The sequence below is a fragment of the Diadema antillarum genome, unplaced genomic scaffold (genome assembly GCF_040938485.1).
Source record: "Diadema antillarum isolate AM-2024a unplaced genomic scaffold, OU_Dant_1.0 seq00001765_RagTag, whole genome shotgun sequence".
Classification (NCBI taxonomy): domain Eukaryota; kingdom Metazoa; phylum Echinodermata; class Echinoidea; order Diadematoida; family Diadematidae; genus Diadema; species Diadema antillarum.
In genome coordinates, this window is record NW_027272446.1 from 167,848 (window position 1) to 189,129 (window position 21,282).

Below are 21,282 nucleotides of genomic sequence, written 5' to 3' on the forward strand. Positions count from 1 at the left end.
CCTGTATGGGAAACTGGTGCATTGAATGTAGGATGTGCACTGCAGAAAATTTTCTTCAATAGTTCCCTTTTCGTAACTTACACAACACAGGATTATCGCTGACTACACTTTTTTTTTTCTTTACACATTACACATTGCCCATTCTGTGCAAGAAGGGAATGATGATATTGAATTGAATTGAATTGAATTCTAAAATGCCTATGTATACAATGTAGCTGCTAGGAGTGTTGTAATATTATGACATCAAAACCGGTTGTCTTTAAATAGTTTATTTGTGTTTCAGATTGATTTATTAATTGAAATGGATTTACTTCCTCTTTATGTTCACAAACAGAGAAACAAATATAACTGAATTATAATGATTATTACAATACAATGGCATTTTGTTTTTCATGACATACAGTATAAATGATAGTTAAAACACGCTTTTTGAGCAATGAAAGGTAATACAAAGTAGAGATTCGAACCACTGTATGACATGAAAAACAAGATATCATTGCATTGGGAATTGAAAATGCAGCTTGTATTACTTAGGCCCCCCAAATTGGATGTGTGACAAAGCATGTACAAGGGGTTTAAAATACCATACACACAATTCATTGAATACATTTATCATTATCTATGTTTATTGGATACAATTGGCATCAAATATTCAAGATACTAGAATATATGAAATCTCAAAAATTTGGTAGAAGAAGCTCCACGTGCTTTAATATACGCCTCACACCTGAAGGGTGCAAGAGGCATTACGATTTCACAAACGGACATGTGATCTTTAGCTCTACCTGGAACTTGTGCATTTTACATTGCATGGATACAATGTTCAAGTTAGACAATGATGTTAGAATTCTAACAAAGATTTTAAAAGATGAGAAAAGGGCATGACATATTATAGTATTTATACCAGGTAATGAACATTGTATCTCCAGCAATTGAGTGTTATGTATTTTTAAGTACGATGTATTAGCCCCAAATATTTGAAATCAATGTAAAGATATTACATTCTGAATGAGGAGAGGGCTAGATGGTCTTATGTGCATTACTGATGTTGTTGTCTAGTTCTTACGGAATCCTCTTAATTCTACCATCAAGTTTGTGAATTCAGCAATAGCACTGATATGACTTTTTGCAGTTTGTTTTCAAAGAAAACCAGGTGGGAAATGAAGCATTCTGACAGTGATGAGAAATGTTAAACAAATGTGATTTCTGTCATATTTCTGTCAATATGCTGAGTTTGAACTGAGTGTGTGATGACTGTATGCTTGTGTTCATTGAGATATGTAAAATTTGTTTGAATGCAATAATCTGTAAGTTCTTCTTTTGTGCTTTATTTTGTCTCTCTATTTCAGGCAAGAAGCAGGACTAATGGAAACCTTGTTGCTGCAAAACTCATTGAAATCAAAGACACAGACGACCTCAACGACTTCCGAGTAGAGATTGACATCCTGACGGAATGCAGTCATCCTAATATCATAGCTCTAGAAGAGACATTTTTACATCAAGGAACGTTATGGGTAAGCTAACGTTTTAGTCTCACATGGGTGCTGGCATAAAACATGAAATATATCTTGCTGTACAATGTATACATGTACCATATAATTGACATATATATGGCTTCCAACTGCTGCAGCGTATAATTCATAATGATGCATTGATATCTTTAATATACAGTCAAATTAAAAATTGGGCATGATGATGAATTATTCAGAAACAGATATTCTCGAAACTATTGAACTTTGATTTGCCTATCCCAAGGTGTGACATCTACCTTAAACTCAGATCAAGCAGTAATTTAATTTTTGAATATTTTGCCGAGCACTAAAACTTGTTGGTGTGGTTAACCAGAGTTGATCATTTTTGTCTCCTCATTTAATTAATTAATCAATTCAGTTTGACTTTTCTTTATTCTTTTTTGTAATATTTCATATATTGATGGAAGTTATGAGCAATTTCTTAGATTTCATGAGTTTTGTTCTTTTCTTCTTTTTTTTTTGGGGGGGGGGGGGAAAGGGGGTAGATTTTTCGGTAAAGATTGACACTATGTGATATGTGAATGTGTTAAAAGAGAGAACCCAACCTAAACATGTCTCTATTTTGGGGTCCATTTCAGATGCTGATAGAATTCTGTGATGGTGGAGCCTTGGATGACATTATCTTGGAGCTTGAGAAGCCGCTGACTGAGCCTCAAATCAAGGTGGTCTGCAAACAAACATTAGAAGCTTTAGTCTACCTCCATGAACATCACATCATCCATAGAGATCTGAAGGCTGGTAACATTCTCCTCACTATGGCAGGGGATGTCAAGCTTGGTAAGTATTCATTCAATCCATCTCTCCATCTTTCATTAACTCATTCCTTCAGTCTGTCAGTCACTCATTCTTTCACTCATTCATGCAGTGAATCATTCAGTCTGTCAGTCATTAAGTCTTTCACTCACTCATGCAATCATTCATTCATTCAGTCTGTCAGTCACTCAGTCTTTCACTCATTCAATTAATCATTCATTTACTCATACTGTCTGTCAGCACTCAGTCTTTCACTCGCTCATTCAATCATTCATTCATTCAGTCTGTCAGTCACTCAGTCTTTCACTCATTCAATTAATCATTCATTTACTCATACTGTCTGTCAACACTCAGTCTTTCACTCGCTCATTCAATCATTCATTCATTCATTCAGTCTGTCAGTCACTTAGTCTTTCACTCATTCAATCATTCACTCAGTTTCATCGGTTTATTCATTCAATCATTCTTTCAGTCATTTGGTCTTTCACTGACTTATTCAGTCATTAATTAATTCAGTCAGTAAGTTTTTTAGCACATTCAATCAATTCATATTTGATTTTATTCATTTACTCATCTGCTCTGACAGTATTCACTCATTTATTTTGTCATACATGTATTTTTTCATGCACTCATTCATTCTTTATTTAAACTTACTTGGAATTTATACTTTGTATTAACCTCTTTAGTTTCAGCTTTCTCTCTTCTTTTTCCTCTTTAGTAAATGTCTATAATGTAAAACCAGAAATTTTCCCTTGTAATTGTATGAAACTTTCATGAATTCTGCAAGGAGCCAAGAATCGCAAAAGTACCATGTAAAGTGCAGGCAAGAGTGTTTGCTTACACAATGCATTGAATACCAGTGGCGATTGGCAAAAGCTTCATGCTGTGAATTTTACTGGTTTTACAGTACCTCACTTTATACATCATTCACTCATTCATTTAATCACACAATTACTCAGTGGTATGGTTTTGATATTGTGTTAGTTGTTATAAGTTTGATTTCTTGACAGTTTCAACTGGCAGATAAGTGGTTTTATGAAGAAGCCTGCAAATTTATTCTGTATGTTATATGGGACATAAAGTTGTCCTTGTACTTTTATGCTGCAATTGATTAGGGAATATATTGCAGTAGTGTTTGTTGTGGGTTTAAAAGGGGTTTTCCTGTTTTCAGCTCTGTATCAGAGCATTTAGTTCCAATTCAACAAAGAGGAAACGGGCAGATAAGCAAACATTGATGATATGATTGACAACTTCCTGGAAACCTTAACTTAAGTCGCTCTGTGACAGTTTATCAACACTAAGAGCCAACAAAATAGTGACAGCTCGTAATGTATTGAGTGCTAATATATGAAGTGGCATTTTTTTATTGGACCAAATTCTTATCTAGCTGTTCTTACCAGATAGGTGGGACATTCTGCCACGCATTCCAAAGATGGGTGTGTCTAGAGTCCGTGTGTTAGTGTTAATGTATGCCAGATGATAGAAGTTGAAGAAAGAGATGTGTTCTACAGCATGGCTGCACACTAACCCATTTTTTGTACTGGTCCGACCTGTCTGTTGAACCAGTAGGTACCCTGCTTTTCCTTTTTTTACTGGTCTGAGAGTGAGTTTCACTGGTCAGGGACCGTCGGACCAGTGCCAGTGTGCAGCATTGTCTGCAGTGATGTCAAACCTTGAAACGATCATTAAAGACAAAAGATATGTGTTTGATATAATCCTCTGAAGAAAGGAAAGTCTAAAAGAATGTCAAACGAAACCTAACACAGTCATGATCAGTTTAAGAGGAATCAAACTCATTATATCATTCAGACAGGCCAAGTTTGGTAAGACTGTGTGAATGTGAACAAATTGTCAGAACAAATGAAGGTTGTATGTTGCCAATAATTGCACAAGAGCCAATTAGGTATGGGGTAAATGAAGAAAGATCAGGAAACGATAGGAAAAGAGGTTACACATGTTGTTAAAGGTATAGCACAAGTTTGTATTCATAGTAAAAGAAATCTGTAGCAATCACAAAGATTTTTTAAAAATGTTTTTTTTGTTGTTTTGTTGTTTTTACAAGGAGCATGTGCTTTTAGAATTCATAGAAAAAAAGTTAAAGGAGAACTATGGACCAGTCAAAAGTGTACTCCACAATGGAGACAGCCATTCTGAAAAGACTGACAGCATGAATCTCTGTAGATACATTAGTGCTCATTGGTGTAAAATGAGAAATAGTGTAGTAGAAAATGAGCAGGATTCTCTGCCTATTCAAGGCTTTTGTGCATCTTCAATGCTCATAATAATTATGTTTATTCTCACTGAAGTAGATTGCCAAATGTATGTAAATGCAAAATCACAATATGATAGTTGTGACATTTTTGTCTTTTGAATATTTTCAAATTTAATGTACTATTGATATTTTAAGGTTCCTTGACATCTGCTCCTGCAACAATTGCTTCCATGAAATATCTGCAAACAAAGCCAAATAAATTCTGCCCACAAACATAACCCTAATCCTAATCCTAATCCTAATCCTAATCCTCACATCAAACTAAACCTAAAACCCTATCACAACCCTAACCCTAACCCTTAGTCCTTTGAGAAAATAAGACTGGAATAATTGTCGCAGAAACAAATGTTGTGTCACCTCTTGTAATGGAGAAAAAAAATGATGGTCACGTTTCTTTTGCACGTGGTTATATAGGATTTCATGTGGAAGTATTGCACAATCATTCAGCTATTATCATATCTTTATGGGAGTATCAAACTGTGAAGGAATTGTTTAACTATTATGCCATTGTCATATAATCCTTCATTTTTACTTGCTGACAGTGAGTTTTGATTGTTGTGGGAATATGAATATGTGGGTTTGAAGGACACTGATTGCTAAAATATGTAGTAAATCATAGAGCGAAGCCATTAACCAAAGTTAAATCAAGGAATTTTGTTTGCACATTTCTCTGACTGATGTGCCTTGCACTCTGTAAGACTGGTTAATGGCTTTTATGAGGCTGTTGATTCTTTTTTCAAATGTGTCATTTTTCTGTGATTATTTTATTTCATTTCAGGTGACTTTGGTGTGTCTGCTAAGAACTCCACACCTCAACAAAGGAGAGATTCTTTTATTGGCACACCATACTGGTAAGTTTCACTAGTCATACAATGCCAACTGTTTCAATGCACTACATGGTTCCTTTTTGTTTGGTAGTTTTACCCTTTTTTTTGCTGTACATATTGTAAAAAAGTGAGTAGATATGGAGATTTAACATTTTCTTCCAAGATAAAAAATTTCATGTACCGACCACATATTTTAAAGATCCTACATAGTTGAAATGTTTAGAATTAAAGTCTTGGAAGTTTTACTTCATATTTTCAGTGAAAATTCACTAAGGTTTGCTTAAAGTATGGCAGCACATTTTTATGTGTCATTTATGCTTGTATAGTAGTGACAGAAAACCTCACAATTTTTTTGAAAATTTGGAGTTATTCATGAGAGGCTGTAACCATGTCTGGGTCGGGGTATTAACTTGATGTTTGGTCATGAGATGCTACTCTTGCCTCGGTAATTGACGACAGGATTTTGGCCCTGGTGCAGATCAACAAGACGTCTCTGTGAGTCCAAATTATGCAGTGGCCTGTAACCACAGCAAATTAGAAAGCATTGCCGTTGCTGTGGCAACTGAAATTTATGCTCTGTCTGGGGGTATCTGTTGACATCGTCTGGACTGATGACTCCTAGCCCCTCTTCTTTGGTTACACATTTCAGTAGAATTGGTAGTCTCCTTTCAGGTCAGCTAGTATGATTTTATTTAAAAGGCTGATTTCTCTGAAAATGCTATTCTAAGTGAGTGATATTTGATTTAGGCTAAAAGGCAGCTATCAAACAGGGACAGTTTTAATGTGGAATGGCAATTTAAAATCATACATTTATTTTTAGAACAGTGTTGTTATTCTGATTCCAAAATACTCAATTTTACAATTAGTAGTATTAAATTGTCTATTGAAGCTATTTGTACAGCACCTCACAGCTTTCTGCATCACATTCTAAAACAACAGTTCGAAATTAAGAGCAGGTAATAAAGAGAAAATAAATTTAACTAAGAATACCTTCTTTAAGTGAAGATAGATGCAGGTTGGATGTGTGTGTGTTTCATTTTCCAATATGTAGGTATGTCTAATTATTGTCAAGGGATAGTTTGAAGAATAACAACTCCAGAAAGGATGTCAATGCGGGTACTGGTGTATTAGGAAATAATTAGAAAGAGAAAAATAAATGAATAAAAATATCCAGTTTGGGCTCATTTTTTTTCTTCAACCCATTGAGGATGAGCTGATTTTGCTCTAAACCCATAGCCACAGACACCGGCCTGAGTATACTTAGGAATAGTCCTCAACGGGTTAATTAAACCACTGGTCGTGCAATGAAGTTTAATAGATATTCCACTCTCGAAATTATTTAAATTCCTGTCAGTATTCTCTGTCAGTAATCACTCATTTTGAATGTAGTTGTGACTGTGATGGTGATGTTGATAATAGTTATCAATATTTTCTATGTCATCATATATATTGTTATTACTGCAATTAACTTTTTTATTCATTATCATTATTATAATTATTGGTAGTGCCATTATTATTGCTACTACTACTACTACTACTACTACTACTACTTCTACTACTACCATTAGGTACTGTAAGTAGTAGTATTAGTAGTTGTAGTAGTAGCAGCAGCAACAGTAATATTTGTAGTAGTAGTAGTAGTAGTAGTAGTAGTAGTAGTCAGTAGTAGTATGGCCATAATTTTGTCATCATCCTGGTCGTTGTTTGATATTGTCAATAGGAGTGAATTTTGATGTTTGTATTTCACCTCATCCTGTTCAGGATGGCTCCTGAGGTGGTGCGATGTGAGACCCTCAAAGACAATCCCTATGACTACAAGGCTGACATCTGGTCTCTAGGGATCACCCTTATTGAGCTAGCTGAGCAGGAACCCCCCTACCATGACCTTAACCCCATGAGAGTACTCATCAAGATTCCCAAAGCTGAGCCGCCTAGACTCTCCGCACCTAGCAGATGGTGAGTCTTGTCAACTTTACTCTCTCCTTCTCCTTTCACTTTAGTTTTTGTCCTCCTTTATACTCCTTTCTTCCTATTCTGATGACACCACTTCACATGAAAACCATCTCAGAATGTCTCTGAATCTGATGCAAAACTGAAAGTAAGCTTTGTGGAGTTTTGTATGCTGAGGAAAAACAGGAAATGTGTTACTTGTGAAGTGGTAACCAGTGATTGTGCCTACAAGCAGCTCTATGCCTTACCTGTCATTGAAGTATAGAGGGCAGCAGACAGGTTTATACAACTCTCTGCAGCTAGACGTACACTGTAGCACTCACTCATGACTATGTGACAAGACAAACCAAAACAGCAAAAACCCTATGTAGTCTAATTAGAAGTTTGTTTGTAACAATTTGTAGGCATGGAAAAGTTCTTATTTCCTTACCCCCTGTCCACTTTCTTCGTAGTATTCATTTTCAGCTATAATTCTGATGGTTCCACAACTTTGTGGAAGATTTATGTTCCTACCAAATTTAAATCACACCATATCTTTTAAGCAACAGTTATACTTCGTAATTATTCTGTTGTATGTGCCCTCTCTCTCTCTCTCTGTATTTCTACACTGTACATCTGTCTGTCTATCTATCTATCTATGTCTGTATGTGAAATAGTGTGTGCTAGAAGATATAAGTTTGGAGGAACCTTGTTATTTTTTAGAAATCTCCATCAAATCATATCCCTATCAATACCTCTTCATAGTATAACTATTCCTTGTACATTTTTAAAAATTTTTTAAAGTGACTATGCATTTTTCTAGATATGTATGTTGATATCCCAGTTTACTTGTGTTTGAAAATCAATGCATTGGATGAGTCCATTGGCTATTGCTGTTATATCCAATTTACAATTAGATATATTAGATTACATGGAATTTGGCATACTGTAAAACGAGGAATGTTCGCGTGCATTTTAATTTCGCGAATTTCGCGAGCGGCAACATTCGCGAAATTAAAATGCACGCGAAAGTTCTTTCCTACGCAATATGCATTGGATGCCAGTGGTAAGTCGCGAAAATTTCATGCTGCGAGAAAGGCCATGGGCTCTTATTCGCGAAATTTTCATGCCGCGAATATATTGTGTTTTACAGTAGTTCCATTGATCTGTGTAGATTTAGGATGAACTGATTGGAGAAAGGTTCAAAAAGATGCGTTTTATCAAATTGTAAAAGTTAGAAAACATTTCTTTAGATGATCCCTAAAGAGAAGAATAAATGGCAAATTTTCTTTGTGGCTTATGAAAGATTTATAGGTTATTCTAAGTGCTTGAAGAATATCCATCCATTGAATTGATCTATGGAAATCCATTTCGAAAAAGAAAAATCATGTTAACTATTTCTTGTCAGGAAAAGTTGCTGGGCAATTATCTCATGCATTGCCTCAGTAAGTCTTATCTACTTGCTTTGTCAGGGCTGCACACTAACCCATTTTTTCTACTGGTCCGACCTGTCTGTTGGACCAGTAGGTACCCAGTTTTTTCATGTTTTACTGGTCCATTCCTGAAAATGTTACTGGTCTGACGGTGAATTTCACTTGTCAGGGACCATCAGATTAGTGCCAGTGTACAGCACTGGCTTTACTATCTTCATGTTCTCATCTGTAGAGAATTGAAGTTTTTCTCTTTTCAAGGCAGGGAGAAGCCAGCAGTATGTTTGTGGTTATGCTATTTGTTGTTGATTGCACTTTGGTAAAACTCATCGTCTTCCCCTGACCCCTTGGCCCGGACATTGCTTGCACTGTGGGGTACCTACCTTACTCTCTGAATGAGTGGTGACGCTAGTTTCTCTGACTGATGGAAATATACAATGAGCTATTCAGATTGGAATTTCACATTGTATACAGGTTCAAGAATGGATTGTTGCAGAAATAGACTTAGGGAGGACAGTCGCTGAAATTCATTGGCATTGTCTTTTAGTATGACATATATCTGCATTTTAGTCTGGGCAATCCTAGGCTGTCTGTATGATATTTTTATGGTGTCAGAAGTCTACTGAATTGTACTAAAAGTCTACTAGATGCAACAAAATATTAGTTTGATTGTGTAAAGTATACATTAGACAGGATAACACGCTAGAGTCTAAAACATCAGCTTCAGTGTGAAGAAAATTCATTAGGTTGTAGCAAGTGGACAGACTACAGTATAAGCTGTTTTTTTCGCGAGGGTTTAATTTTTTGAGAATTTCTTAATCACAGTTGGATCGTGAATTGAACAAGCAAAAATGTCTCCGTGCGCCCTGTTAGTAGTGCATTAACTTAAGCGTTGGCGTCAGTTCGCGAAAACAACATCTCGCAAAAATGCCTATGGCCTTGTCATTCGCGAAAATAACAGCGTATACAGTATTTAAAGTTGACTGTGGACTGCATTAAATCTTTCACTGGATTTTATAAAACCTGTGATGGGATCATGAGAAATTTTCCAGTGCAGTACAGAATATGCATCCCATACTGTGAAATATGCACTCTACTGTGCACATGAAAAGCTGTTTTGACAGCTTGAGAGGGAGAAAAATTATACACGTGACATAACTTATGTCAAACTAAGTAAAATGTGCCCTGGATTATCTATACTTGACTGAATTAGGAATGTGCTGAACAGTGTGATAGCTGTAGAATTCTGTGATTTCGCCTGATAGCAGAACTTTTACTTCTTCATTCTTGCATTGAAAACCTGAAGTAGGCTACTCAAATTTGTACAGTACAGGGACTGAATATGAAGACAACTGCACTGATGGAAACGCAAACATCCATGTCGTGCTCCAAGGAAAGGTGGATTTTGTGCCTGGTATACTGGAAGTACGTAGACAGTAAGGTCATGGTGTATTTATTTTTCTGAAGTCTGTAGGAAGGGGAACCTTTGAATAGTCTCAAACAGTCAAGCTGGTGTAGAAGGAAAGACTTAAGAATACATGATGACTAATACAACGGCAAACCATCTCTCAACCTGTCTTACAGGTCCTTGCCCACCCCACCCCACTCCCCCACCCCACCCCACCTCAAACACTTGGTTCTCATATTGCAGCAATGAAATCTTCTTTTTCTGTAGTCTACTGAATCAAACACCTTTCTTGAACTTTGATAATTTTGTTTACGTGCAGTAATATTTGCTGTGGAGATTTAGGTTATTATTTGGGATGATAGGATTAAATGCATTGGTGTGCAAACCAGATGCACATCTATGACAAAGTGGTATTGTTGAATGATACCAACATGCATGAAATCATTCTTTGTGAGCTAGACTACAGGTTGCCTCCTTGTTAGTGCTACGCCTGTGACAAGCCAATAAGAAATAAGATCCCAAGTAGTGCTGCAAGCGTCATGGTTGTGTGAAATTGAGTGAGTCTGGACCTCCACCCCTCTTCCCGCTGCTTTTGCAAGTCCTCCCTTTTGCCCCAAAAGGGCCAGCTAAGTTTGTGTGTGCTCTGTGTCTCTCTCTCTTTTTTTTTTTTTTAAAACAAGTCAGGCATTTTCCCATCATTTTCAAGGTAGAGCCCTTGTTGAGCTGGCTGTCCTGGTATATATCTTGTTATACAGAATGGAACATTAGCGGTATACAGGCTGGAAGGAGGGATGCGCTTGATTTCATGGAATGTCTGTGTCTGTACAGAAATATTGGTTTGGAGGAAATTGACATAGTTTTTGACAATAAGAGAAGTTGGAATTGTCTACCCATGGATGGAAGTCGTCTGCAAAGGATTTGATTTGACATGGTATGATAGGAATGGACTACGATGAGAGTAGCATACAAATGAGCTGTTGGTGCCAGCCGTGGTCAGAAATATTGAGGAACTGAAGTTTAATTCAGCTGGAGTAATTGAAAGCTATACTTTGCCTGCAGGATCCTTTGACTACTCTAATACACAAACTGAATCCTTAATTCCATTACTGTACTCTGATTAAAGACAAGTAAAAGAAAATCGTAGAACCACGTTTTTGCATCTCCCAGTCGGTTGTAACGAATGTTTAAAGTGACAAGACATGGTAGAGGGCGTGGTGGTTGGTAGCAAGAGTTCCTACCAGTCTGAGGTTGAGTGCATGGACAGCACACAGGATGGGTCGCTGTCTGAAGAGGAGGAAGAAATATCATCGAGAGAAATCTCAGGAACTGTACGCAACTTTGGTACCTTGGTTCTTGAGATCGTCAGGTGAGCGAGTCCATCATTCTAGGGAGTTGATAAATTTTGAAGTTTCGTTTGAGTGCTACTCTGCTATAAACTTGTTCGATTATGGCTGCATCTATCTAACTAGAGAGAGAGAATCTTGTTTCAAAATGTGTTTTGAATGGCATTTACAACCATTGTTTAAAACAGAATTCTCGAGGTGCCGCGTTTATCTAATCATCGTATAATCTCAATTCGAGTATTATCACTGTGTGACTGCTTTGCGCTGTTCAACCAAGGAAGTAGAGGTCAGTTGTAACCTGCTGGGGTATGTACTGCATGGAGCTTGACCTTGGCAGATCAGAGATATAAACGCAGTTCAGAATGGCATCTCAAATTGCCCTTTTTTTTAGGCATTTTAAATCTGCATTTTTAAACATGTTTGAAAACATCTGTGGTTGCGTTTATCTATTGCCCTAAAATGCCTCAAATGCGTTTAGGATCATGATTCTGCCTCAGAAAATTTTTAGTTAAACACACCCTTAGAGTGCCTCAATCAGTTTTGCTAGATTTCACACAGGGATAGCTTGAATGATACCTGTGCTATCAAAGGGATGATTTGAGGTTACTGTGTGCACAATCCAGGGCAAGTTGACATTTAAAGGCAACTGCTGGAGTGCGTATGGGTGACTTTTAAGTTGTGCCATTGTATTGGTAGATCTGTGACTGTATGTCTAATCCATTGCAGGCTAGCTATGCTGTATTTAGACCGTGCCTGTCTGTTGGAAATCTTTTAATCTTGAATTATGATGGGTGTGGACCGCAGACACTCCACTCTGTCAATCACACTCCACCGGCAGCAAGTTAGCAACCAATTCTTGCTTTGCTACCGTGTGTTCATTGCTGCAGTCAACTTCTACCATTAATGCCTTTTATAATCATTTTCAGCATCATCATCACTGTTCCTCTGTGTTCATCAGTCCTTGATAACGATCATCACCATTTTGACTGTCACAGTCAGTATCATTTTCACTTCTAATATGAATATTAGCTCCTCCTTTTTCCTTTTTTTTTTTTGGTTATTTTTTCGTGCTTTCCATTGTCGTCATTGTTACCAATTTTCACCTCCAGTAAATTTATCATATCCTATTGCCATGCTCTGCAGAAAGTCATCATTAACCCGATGAGGACGAGTCCTGAGTATACTCGGGCAGGTGTCTATGGGAAATGCATGTTATAGTAAAATCAAACCGTCCTCACCGGGCTAATAGATGTTATATAAAGACCTTTGCCATCACTGGTTTGTTCGACACAACCAATTTTCTATATATCTGTCATCAGTATGCAAATTAATTTGAATCCTGACTTCAAAAGTTGAGCCTCATTACCCACCATTGTAGAGTCTTTTTCACAACATATCTCTTTTTCTGAGAATCAATCTCTAGTAGTTGTCAGAATGGTGGAAGAATTGCTACATAGTGTTATTTACCAGATAATAAAGCACAGGAAAGAAATGCTGATAAAATTGTAATTCATCCATATTATTCATTTAGATATTTTGTTACAAACCAGTATCAGTAATAAGATGTCCTTTATTTCAGATGAATCAACATTGGGACTTCTGACAATTTTGCAAGTGGTTAAATTTGTGATGGTGGAGTACAGCAATGAAGACAGAGATTGGTATTATTCACTCATTTTCAGGAAGCAAAATTAGCATTCCTGCATCAAAAACAAAAATGCTATAAACTTATAAAAAAGTGCTGGAACTATAGTGTTTTTCTAAGATAATATGAAGATTATTTAAATGTTCAAAGCAGACATTCATGGGACTTGTAGTAGTTATAATGCACTAGTTAGTACATACAGTAAACATGCTTTAGACATACTAAACTGAATTATAATGGATGTTGTTTATACGCTTAACTGTGTATAGTGTTCTACAAATGTACGTGTAACATGTATGTGTGCACGTTGCATTGATGTCTGGATCACAATTAAAATTTTGTGTGACTTGTTAAATTCGCAAAGAGCACCTAAATAGTGAAACTTGCCAAAGTATACCCCTATGAAATGTCTGGTGTATACATTTAGCTATTGTCATGTACTATTTTTTTTTCTTCTATGGACTAATTCCTCTAGATTCTGAAACTCATCTACCCATAAGAGTTTATACAGTGAAATGGGCTTCCCCTGTCTAGAGGGTGAATTGTAACTTCTGGAAAGACAGTTCTGTAGCATTCTGTGAGCAATGCTGTTAGAATCTGACATTCAAGAAAATGTGACACTGTTTATGCTTCATGTATGATACAAAAAAGTGAGGAATGTACAATATAATGCATAACAGGTGGTTGTAAATACCAAAAGAAGTAATTGACCTGGTATTTCTGGCTCATTTCATAATCTTTCAGTTGCCAGTTATTGATAGTCTTCTCCCTGGTGATAGTTTGACGTACTTCAACAAATGATAACTTCCTGTAAAGCTCATCTATCAGTAGAGATTGCCGTTTACGCCTACACTGACATGAATGGCTTGGCTGAACCCTTATGATGGCCACTGAAGTCACTAGAGTTCTTCCTCCCACCTGTTGGAGTGACTCAATGGTGTGTAGTGTGATGTGTGGTCTACAGGAAGTATTTTACCAACTCTACCATTACTTGACTTTGATGGGTTTGGGTTGGGTTCATGTGGTAAGGATTTTATCCATGGCCACATTAGGTACATTGTCTAATAATATCAACAAAGGATAATGAGTGTGGCATGTCTGTCTTGCTATATGGAGGTTTGGGTTTGTTTGAGACCCAGAGAACCCAGCTGACTGACCAATGCTAGATTTCACCCCTCTAGGGAAAGGCAGTGACACTCTGTCCTAGAGAAAGGACATAAAAATGAGGTCCCTTGGGTGAAAAAGCCTGTTACATAAATGCAATTTAAGATGCACAGGTGATATCGTTTTGAGAAATGATTATGAATTGTGGGTTTTAAGTAAAGGAATTTATATAGAGAGTAGACCTACGAAGTGTATGCATGTGCACTTTGTGTGTGTGTGTGTGTATCAGAGTTTTGATGTTGATGCTTTTTATCCATATATCTCTTGTATGCAGTTAGACAGGAAACATGGTGTGATAACTATGCTCACTATTGTAAGGAAGAACACAAGGGTCTTGGTAGTTTCTAAACACATACTCAGCATAATGGTGCTTTGGAGTAAGGAAGTAGACATTAAAAACTGAAGAGGTAAAGTGTATGAAACAGAGAGCTAAAACAGAGTAATACAATGATGTGGACATTGAGTAGTGTAGAAAAGAATGGGTATGGTTGCAGACCGCACTCTGCGATATTGGGCAGTAGTCTTGAAAGGTTGACGTTTCATACCAAGTAATCATACCATTTTCCTCATCCTGATCCTCAAATCAAAACTTTGATCAACAACAAGTTGAAATGTGATAAATTATGATGTGCTTTGTAGGAGAAGAGCTGATAATATAAGCCTGGATGATATTCCTAAACAGTTCTGAGATGTCATATTATGCAGACTTTTTGGTTGTAAACCAAGAATATTGACCATACTATGGAGTTTTAAAGAGGTTTGTATCAAATGCTTTGTTTGTAAATCTGAATATGATGATAGGATATGACAAGATAGAACCTCAAATGGGAAGATTGCATCTTTGCCTACAACTCTGATCTGACAGTGTAGTAATTTACCAAGAGTGAATGGTCACGAGTGCGGTGGTACAAGATTGAGCACAAGTTGAAAGATACACTTTGTAGAGGCACTCTATTCAACGAGGCGGAGCCGAGTTGAATAGTGCGCTTCATCTTTCACCGAGTGCGAAATCTTGTTCCATTGCATGAGTAAAGACCATACACTATTTGTTTTATACAACACCTCGACTGTCAACAGATGTTGTCCACACAAATTCTTGAATTTAGCGCAGAAATGATAACCATTTTTCGTGAAAGGCGAATGAGTAGCACAGTCACAGCTTCTAGTCGTACGTTAATGTCTACGTACACGAAACCAATCGGTTGAAGTTGTTTCTGCAGTGAAATGAGTGACAAAATGTGCACTTGTAATGCATGCCTTGTGACTGTTGAGTGTGTGAAATAAAGGTTTGTTTCTTGTGATGTGAGAGCTGTGCTGTGGACTACAGAAACTTTGAGTCAATCATGAGTTTAACATGTGAGTCAATGGAAATTGGTAACGTCAGCCATGCGATATCCATTTTTGCTCAAACAAAATTGCACGGCTGACAGTGACAGCGTGCAATGGAACTTTTAACTGAATGTCATCCGGGATCATGTGATGAGCAATCGACCAATCAGATAGCTACATTCATTTTAGGTGACATTGTGTAATCTCATCTACCTTCTCACCTTCTTCTCCCCTCTCTAACACATTCACCCATCAAGATGAAATCAGTGTTAATGATGTAGGTACAGTAGGTAGTCCACTACACAGTGTTCAATATGATAAATGTGTACCATAGCAACTCAAGGCAACAAATATGGCTTCTTGCACAGTGCAGCATGCAAGTGCACTTAGTTCTGAATCTGTTGACTTGATATGGTTCATATTGTATGAGATGTTACAATTGGTTTCTCACACTCCAGCTAGCATTAATTCAAATCCTTCATCATGCCATGGAGCTACTTCATGATCATACAGCTGCCCTCTGAAATAATATGGATCTGTGTATCATTAGTCCTGCTTGTGTATTTGCCCTACATTCGGGAGAGAGATGCTATTTTTATCTTCCACATTGAGGTGTTTTGTTTTCTCATAGGAGTGTACAGTTTGTCAGGAAGCTACAGTTTTGGAGTGATTGAGTGAACGATAAGAGAGAATAAAGTGGGAGAGCACAGAGGCTATACTGATAGAAAGACAAATGATAGAGAGATAGATAGATCAGTAGACAAAGAGATATACACATGGATATAGACAGACAGATAGATAGATAGATAGATAGACAGACATATAGATAGATAGATAGATAGAGAGAGAGATCAGTAGACAGAGAGATATACACATGGATATAGACAGATAGATAGATAGACAGACAGATAGATAGATAGATAGAGAGATAGATAGATCAGTAGACAGAGAGATATACACATGGATATAGACAGATAGATAGATAGACAGACAGATAGATAGATAGATAGAGAGATAGATAGATCAGTAGACAGAGAGATATACACATGGATATAGGCAGACAGATAGATAAAGAGAAGGGGAAATGGAGAGAAAGATAGATAGTTGTATGTATATATATGACAGAGAAAGATAGAGAGAGAGAGGGAGAGATAGGGTCAAAGGAGGAAGAAAGAGAGGGATGAATAGGGAGGGAGGGGGAAGAGAGAGGGGAAATTTGTAATCATGTTGATCCACCAACCTTTCCTCACACCTGTCAATGGATCATATATCACCTTAAAAAAAAATGACCCCTGTGTACATATCTGCCTCACCTTGTGGGAGCAGCTTGTAGCCCAAGCTCCCAGAGCACTCCTCCACTTCCTCCTGGCTAAACAGCTCTTGTCCTGAGTCAGTGACACCCCCACCCGTAGCTCACTGGTCTGTTGTGACGTTTGCTTCGGTTCAAAGGCGTTAATCCATGATCACGTATTTGAAGCCATGTTCTGTCCCTCCTTCATTCTTCACTTGGTCACCCACACACAAGTACATAGAGAAGTAACCTGAAATATATCTCCAGGAACATCAGATTAAATTACTGTGATTTCTGGAGTCTCCTTGGTTGGATTTTATTACTACATCCCATGGTCCGCCATCAGTTTTGCAGATTTTTAGACCCATTTTGAGAGATACCCCTTATCATGGAATGATATTTGACTGGATAATTTTCATTGTACTCCAGCTTGTGTGGAGGTGTCAGTTACATTGATGCCATGCTGGATCTTAATGCATAAATCTTACGGAGTGTCATCTTCATTTAAGTGCGGATATCCACAAGTTGCCCAGCCTGAAGTTAGTCAGGCAAAGTGTTGGATGTGTTAAACAATCAGCAGCACGATGGAAGACTTGTTTGTTTACAAGCCTCTCACTCTCAGTGTGGAGACAGTTGATTTCATGGACTGGTGTGTATTTCATACTGACTTGCCTTGTTTATGTCTGTTAGCTGTTAGCCTTGCTTTAATTTCACTTCGTAATGCTTTGTGTATCAGTTATGTAGCATGTCCGATATTTATCATATTAACAGTGGATTTAAAGTATTGAAATCAAAGATGTAAGTGCTGATATGAAATATTTTTCATCTGTTCTTGCCTGCATGTAGCACATTTGTTTTTCAAGATATTTTTTTACCACTTTCAGTCCACCTCAGTTGGATTTTCATTTGAGATGTCATTGTATGTCTAATGAACATGACTACCACATGTTTCAGTCTAAACCTGTTTAATTTTTGTCTTGCCATGTTCTGCACAGGTCGAGAGAATTCAATGATTTCCTGAAGAAGTGCTTGGACAAGAATCCTGAGACAAGACCATCGGCAGTAGAACTTCTCAAGGTAAATATTATTGAAATGACGTGGCATTATCTAGGGAGACAGACGAACAATAATCAAGATTCAGATACTGTGTTACAATACATTATATACACTCCTAATCTTCTTTGTACTGGAGCTGTTTGGATTTCTGACAGAAAATTTTGACAGGAATGTTTGAAAGGTGTGTACATTGTATATTTGTTTGCAAAAGAAAATCTACTTAGCTGTTCATGTAATCTTGCTGTGGGGTTATGGGCTTTGGAATGAGGACTCAAATTATACAATTACTTGCATTGAAATATCTTATTCTACTTATACATTGCAGTTTACATTCTCTGATTGTTCTTAACCCGTTAAGGATGGACTGATTTTGCTACAACACGCATTTCCCATAGACACCTGCCCCGAGTATACTCGGGACTCGTCCTCAACGGGTTAATGAATCCCTATGGACAAATCTCATCGTAAGCTTTATGCTGCTTTTCTTCCATTCTGTGTAAACTTAGCACCCCTGGGTTTCAGATGCGACGGACACAAAGCCAATCAGAGACCTTCTGGCTGAGGCTAAGGCTGATGTCTATGAGGAGCTCCAGGACATGCCAGAGGATGCGGTAAGGCTGCCCTCTATCTTTACCTTGAAGCAATGTATGGCTTTGTGTACTGACTTTCAGCTCATGTCTAACAGCCTAAAGACCCAGTAGAGTGGGCTTATAATGAAGTGGGAAGGCTGGCCCGGTTCAGATATATTCGAGAATCCCCATGACAAATCTTGTATAGCTTAATGACTGATCTCTGTGTAAGCACACACACACACACAGCCAAAGAATCTTGGCTAGAGTAGACCGTTACCGATGAGCATATGCTTCGATGCACATATTTGCTCGTTATTCATTGTTTTCGACTGTACCCTTGTAGGGCAGCAGACGAAGATGGATTCAGTCAGGCTGCTCATGTCGCTCCTCCCCACGCTACCTGGTCACTATCATCTTAAAGGCATAATTTACCATTTGCAGATGAAACAAAAACCCGGCATTAGTGCTTTAAAATAATTCTAAATTTTGAGTTAGGGATAGAAACAACCACTGTAAAAATGTGAATCTGTATAATCAATGTTAAGTATTGTTGAATATACAAAATGTGAACAATAGTTAAAATAAAAAATATTTAGTGACTAAACCGTCTACAGTTACGGTTTAATGAGAAAAATACTGATATCTCCTTATATTTTAGACTTTATTGCAAAAATTTTATATGGTAGGATGTTTTGTGATACAACTGATGTACATATATGCATCAAATGTGATATCTTGAACTTTTTTTAAAATCACTGCTCGCAAAGGTAAACAGGACCTTTAACTTAGTACACACAACCCCTCCTCCACGGCAAACCCCAAATCATTCTGCTCTATATTGATATTCTGAGAATGCTGAAGTTTTCTTCAGTCCTCATGCTAACTTAATTGCCTACTGCCAAAAGTAGATTACTTTGTAGATATTTGTGGACACCTCCCTCCCTGTCAATCAAATAAAGTTGAAGGGAAGTCAATAAAACTGCCCATGACTTTGTACATTAAGTAACTGAGATGCAAAGACTTAAACCGATGAGTATAATTGAGCAGTAATCTAGTCTCATCAATCAGTGATCTTCTCAGTTGAATTCATTGTAACCAGCAGTGCATCTACTGTCAGTGAAATAATGTAGATGTCTGAAAAATGCTCTGTAATGCTTGATGACCTTCATTTAGGAAGAGGTGAAAAAAGACATGATGATCAATCATACGTCATTTCTAAATGTTTTAGAGAGAGAAACAGGGAGAGAAACATACAGAGAGGAAGGCAGAGAGGGAGATAGAGAAATAGATAGATAGATAGATAGATAGATAGATTTAGATAGATAGACAGAGATAGATAGATATATAGATAGGTAGATAGATAAATAGATAGATAGAGAATTCTTTGTTTTATGCAAGAGGAGTATCAGCAGTGTAAGTCATTTGCCATCGATGCCAGTATTGGTAGTATGCTGATATTTACCACATAAAAGACATCTACCTGTATGAATTCCAGTTGCTGAAGTTCTTTGTGGATATACTCATAACAGGTCAACAGGAGGTACTCTGTGGATACCGCCAGCGTGGGAAGCAGTGAGGCAGTTACCGCGCCAACCACCCCATCAACTCCTCCAGCCATCTCATCCCAGCTACACATCTCACCATCCATCAAGAGGAAAGGGAGAGAGGTTGGTATCTTCTGGTAGTCACTACTTCAGTTCTCTCAACCCCTGAGTAGTCTTTTTGAAATTTGGAATCAATGGTCCGGAGCAATATGAACATCTTTTCCCTTAATATGTCACCAAATCTTGTTCTCATACATTTGACATTAGACAGGAATTGAAGGACACATTTACAATGGACTGAACTTTTATGAATAGTGGACCAATTTTCACGTCGAGTAATGGCTGAGATTGATTTATCTTTGAATCTGTGTCATCCAACCACTGCTCTGACACCCCTCATGTGAAGCTTTTTATGGATAGGAAGATCTGGGGGAATTGGAGGAAACTCGCAGTGTAGTGTGAGGATGATCTACTCTGAATCAAAGATTAGCAGTGATATGAGTGACGTCAATATTCAGCCTAAAAATAAACTGTTGATGGTGATGATCCACAGAATTTGTATAGCGTCATATATCTGTTTTGGAAACATTAGCAATTCACAGGTGGCATCAGTTAACAGCCATCCATAATATTTGCCATATTTACACTGCACTCCACTTCATTGGAAAGGTTTATCTTCACTGACCTCTATTTCCAGATTTTGCTTTATGTCTATAGCAACATCAACATCACAACATAACGTTGAATATGGTATTATGTGGCATAATTGCCAAATCTATGAACTAAAGCCAGAATGTTGAAGTAAATGTGGACAATTTTAGTGACAGTGAAATAGCAATGTTCCCAAGAGTCATTCTCTGTGCACATATCTATTACAGACAGATTAAAGTGCCTTGACCTCCAGAGGCAAATGTGATTAAAATGATAGTAGGTAGTGTGAAGTGAGACAACAATTTTAGTGATCCCTTTATTAGATTTATAGGAACATTTTTTAGATGTTTGTGTGTGCTGCTGGAATTCAGATGGACTTATTTAAATTTTTTGTTGGAAGTTTGTGTATTAGACTGCTGAGACAGTGTACTCGATTTTATGATGAATAATTGTGATTACTATCATTAGGAAATAAGATGATCTATTCTTTGAAAACTTACAAAGTTTTGATCATGATCCACCCTCCATTGTTGCTT

General features: G+C 37.4%; 1 protein-coding gene across 1 annotated transcript in view; it reads left to right on the forward strand.

The window, feature by feature from the left end:
• Positions 1-21,282, forward strand: part of LOC139712152 (serine/threonine-protein kinase 10-like) — a 57,499-nt gene that overhangs the window by 18,900 nt on the left and 17,317 nt on the right. Inside the window, exons 2-8 of the mRNA XM_071623987.1 lie at positions 1,350-1,514; positions 2,111-2,309; positions 5,336-5,408; positions 7,146-7,340; positions 17,919-18,000; positions 18,486-18,590; positions 20,081-20,218. Coding sequence (XP_071480088.1) covers positions 1,350-1,514; positions 2,111-2,309; positions 5,336-5,408; positions 7,146-7,340; positions 17,919-18,000; positions 18,486-18,590; positions 20,081-20,218 — 957 coding nt within the window. The remainder of the gene's footprint in view (positions 1-1,349; positions 1,515-2,110; positions 2,310-5,335; positions 5,409-7,145; positions 7,341-17,918; positions 18,001-18,485; positions 18,591-20,080; positions 20,219-21,282) is intronic.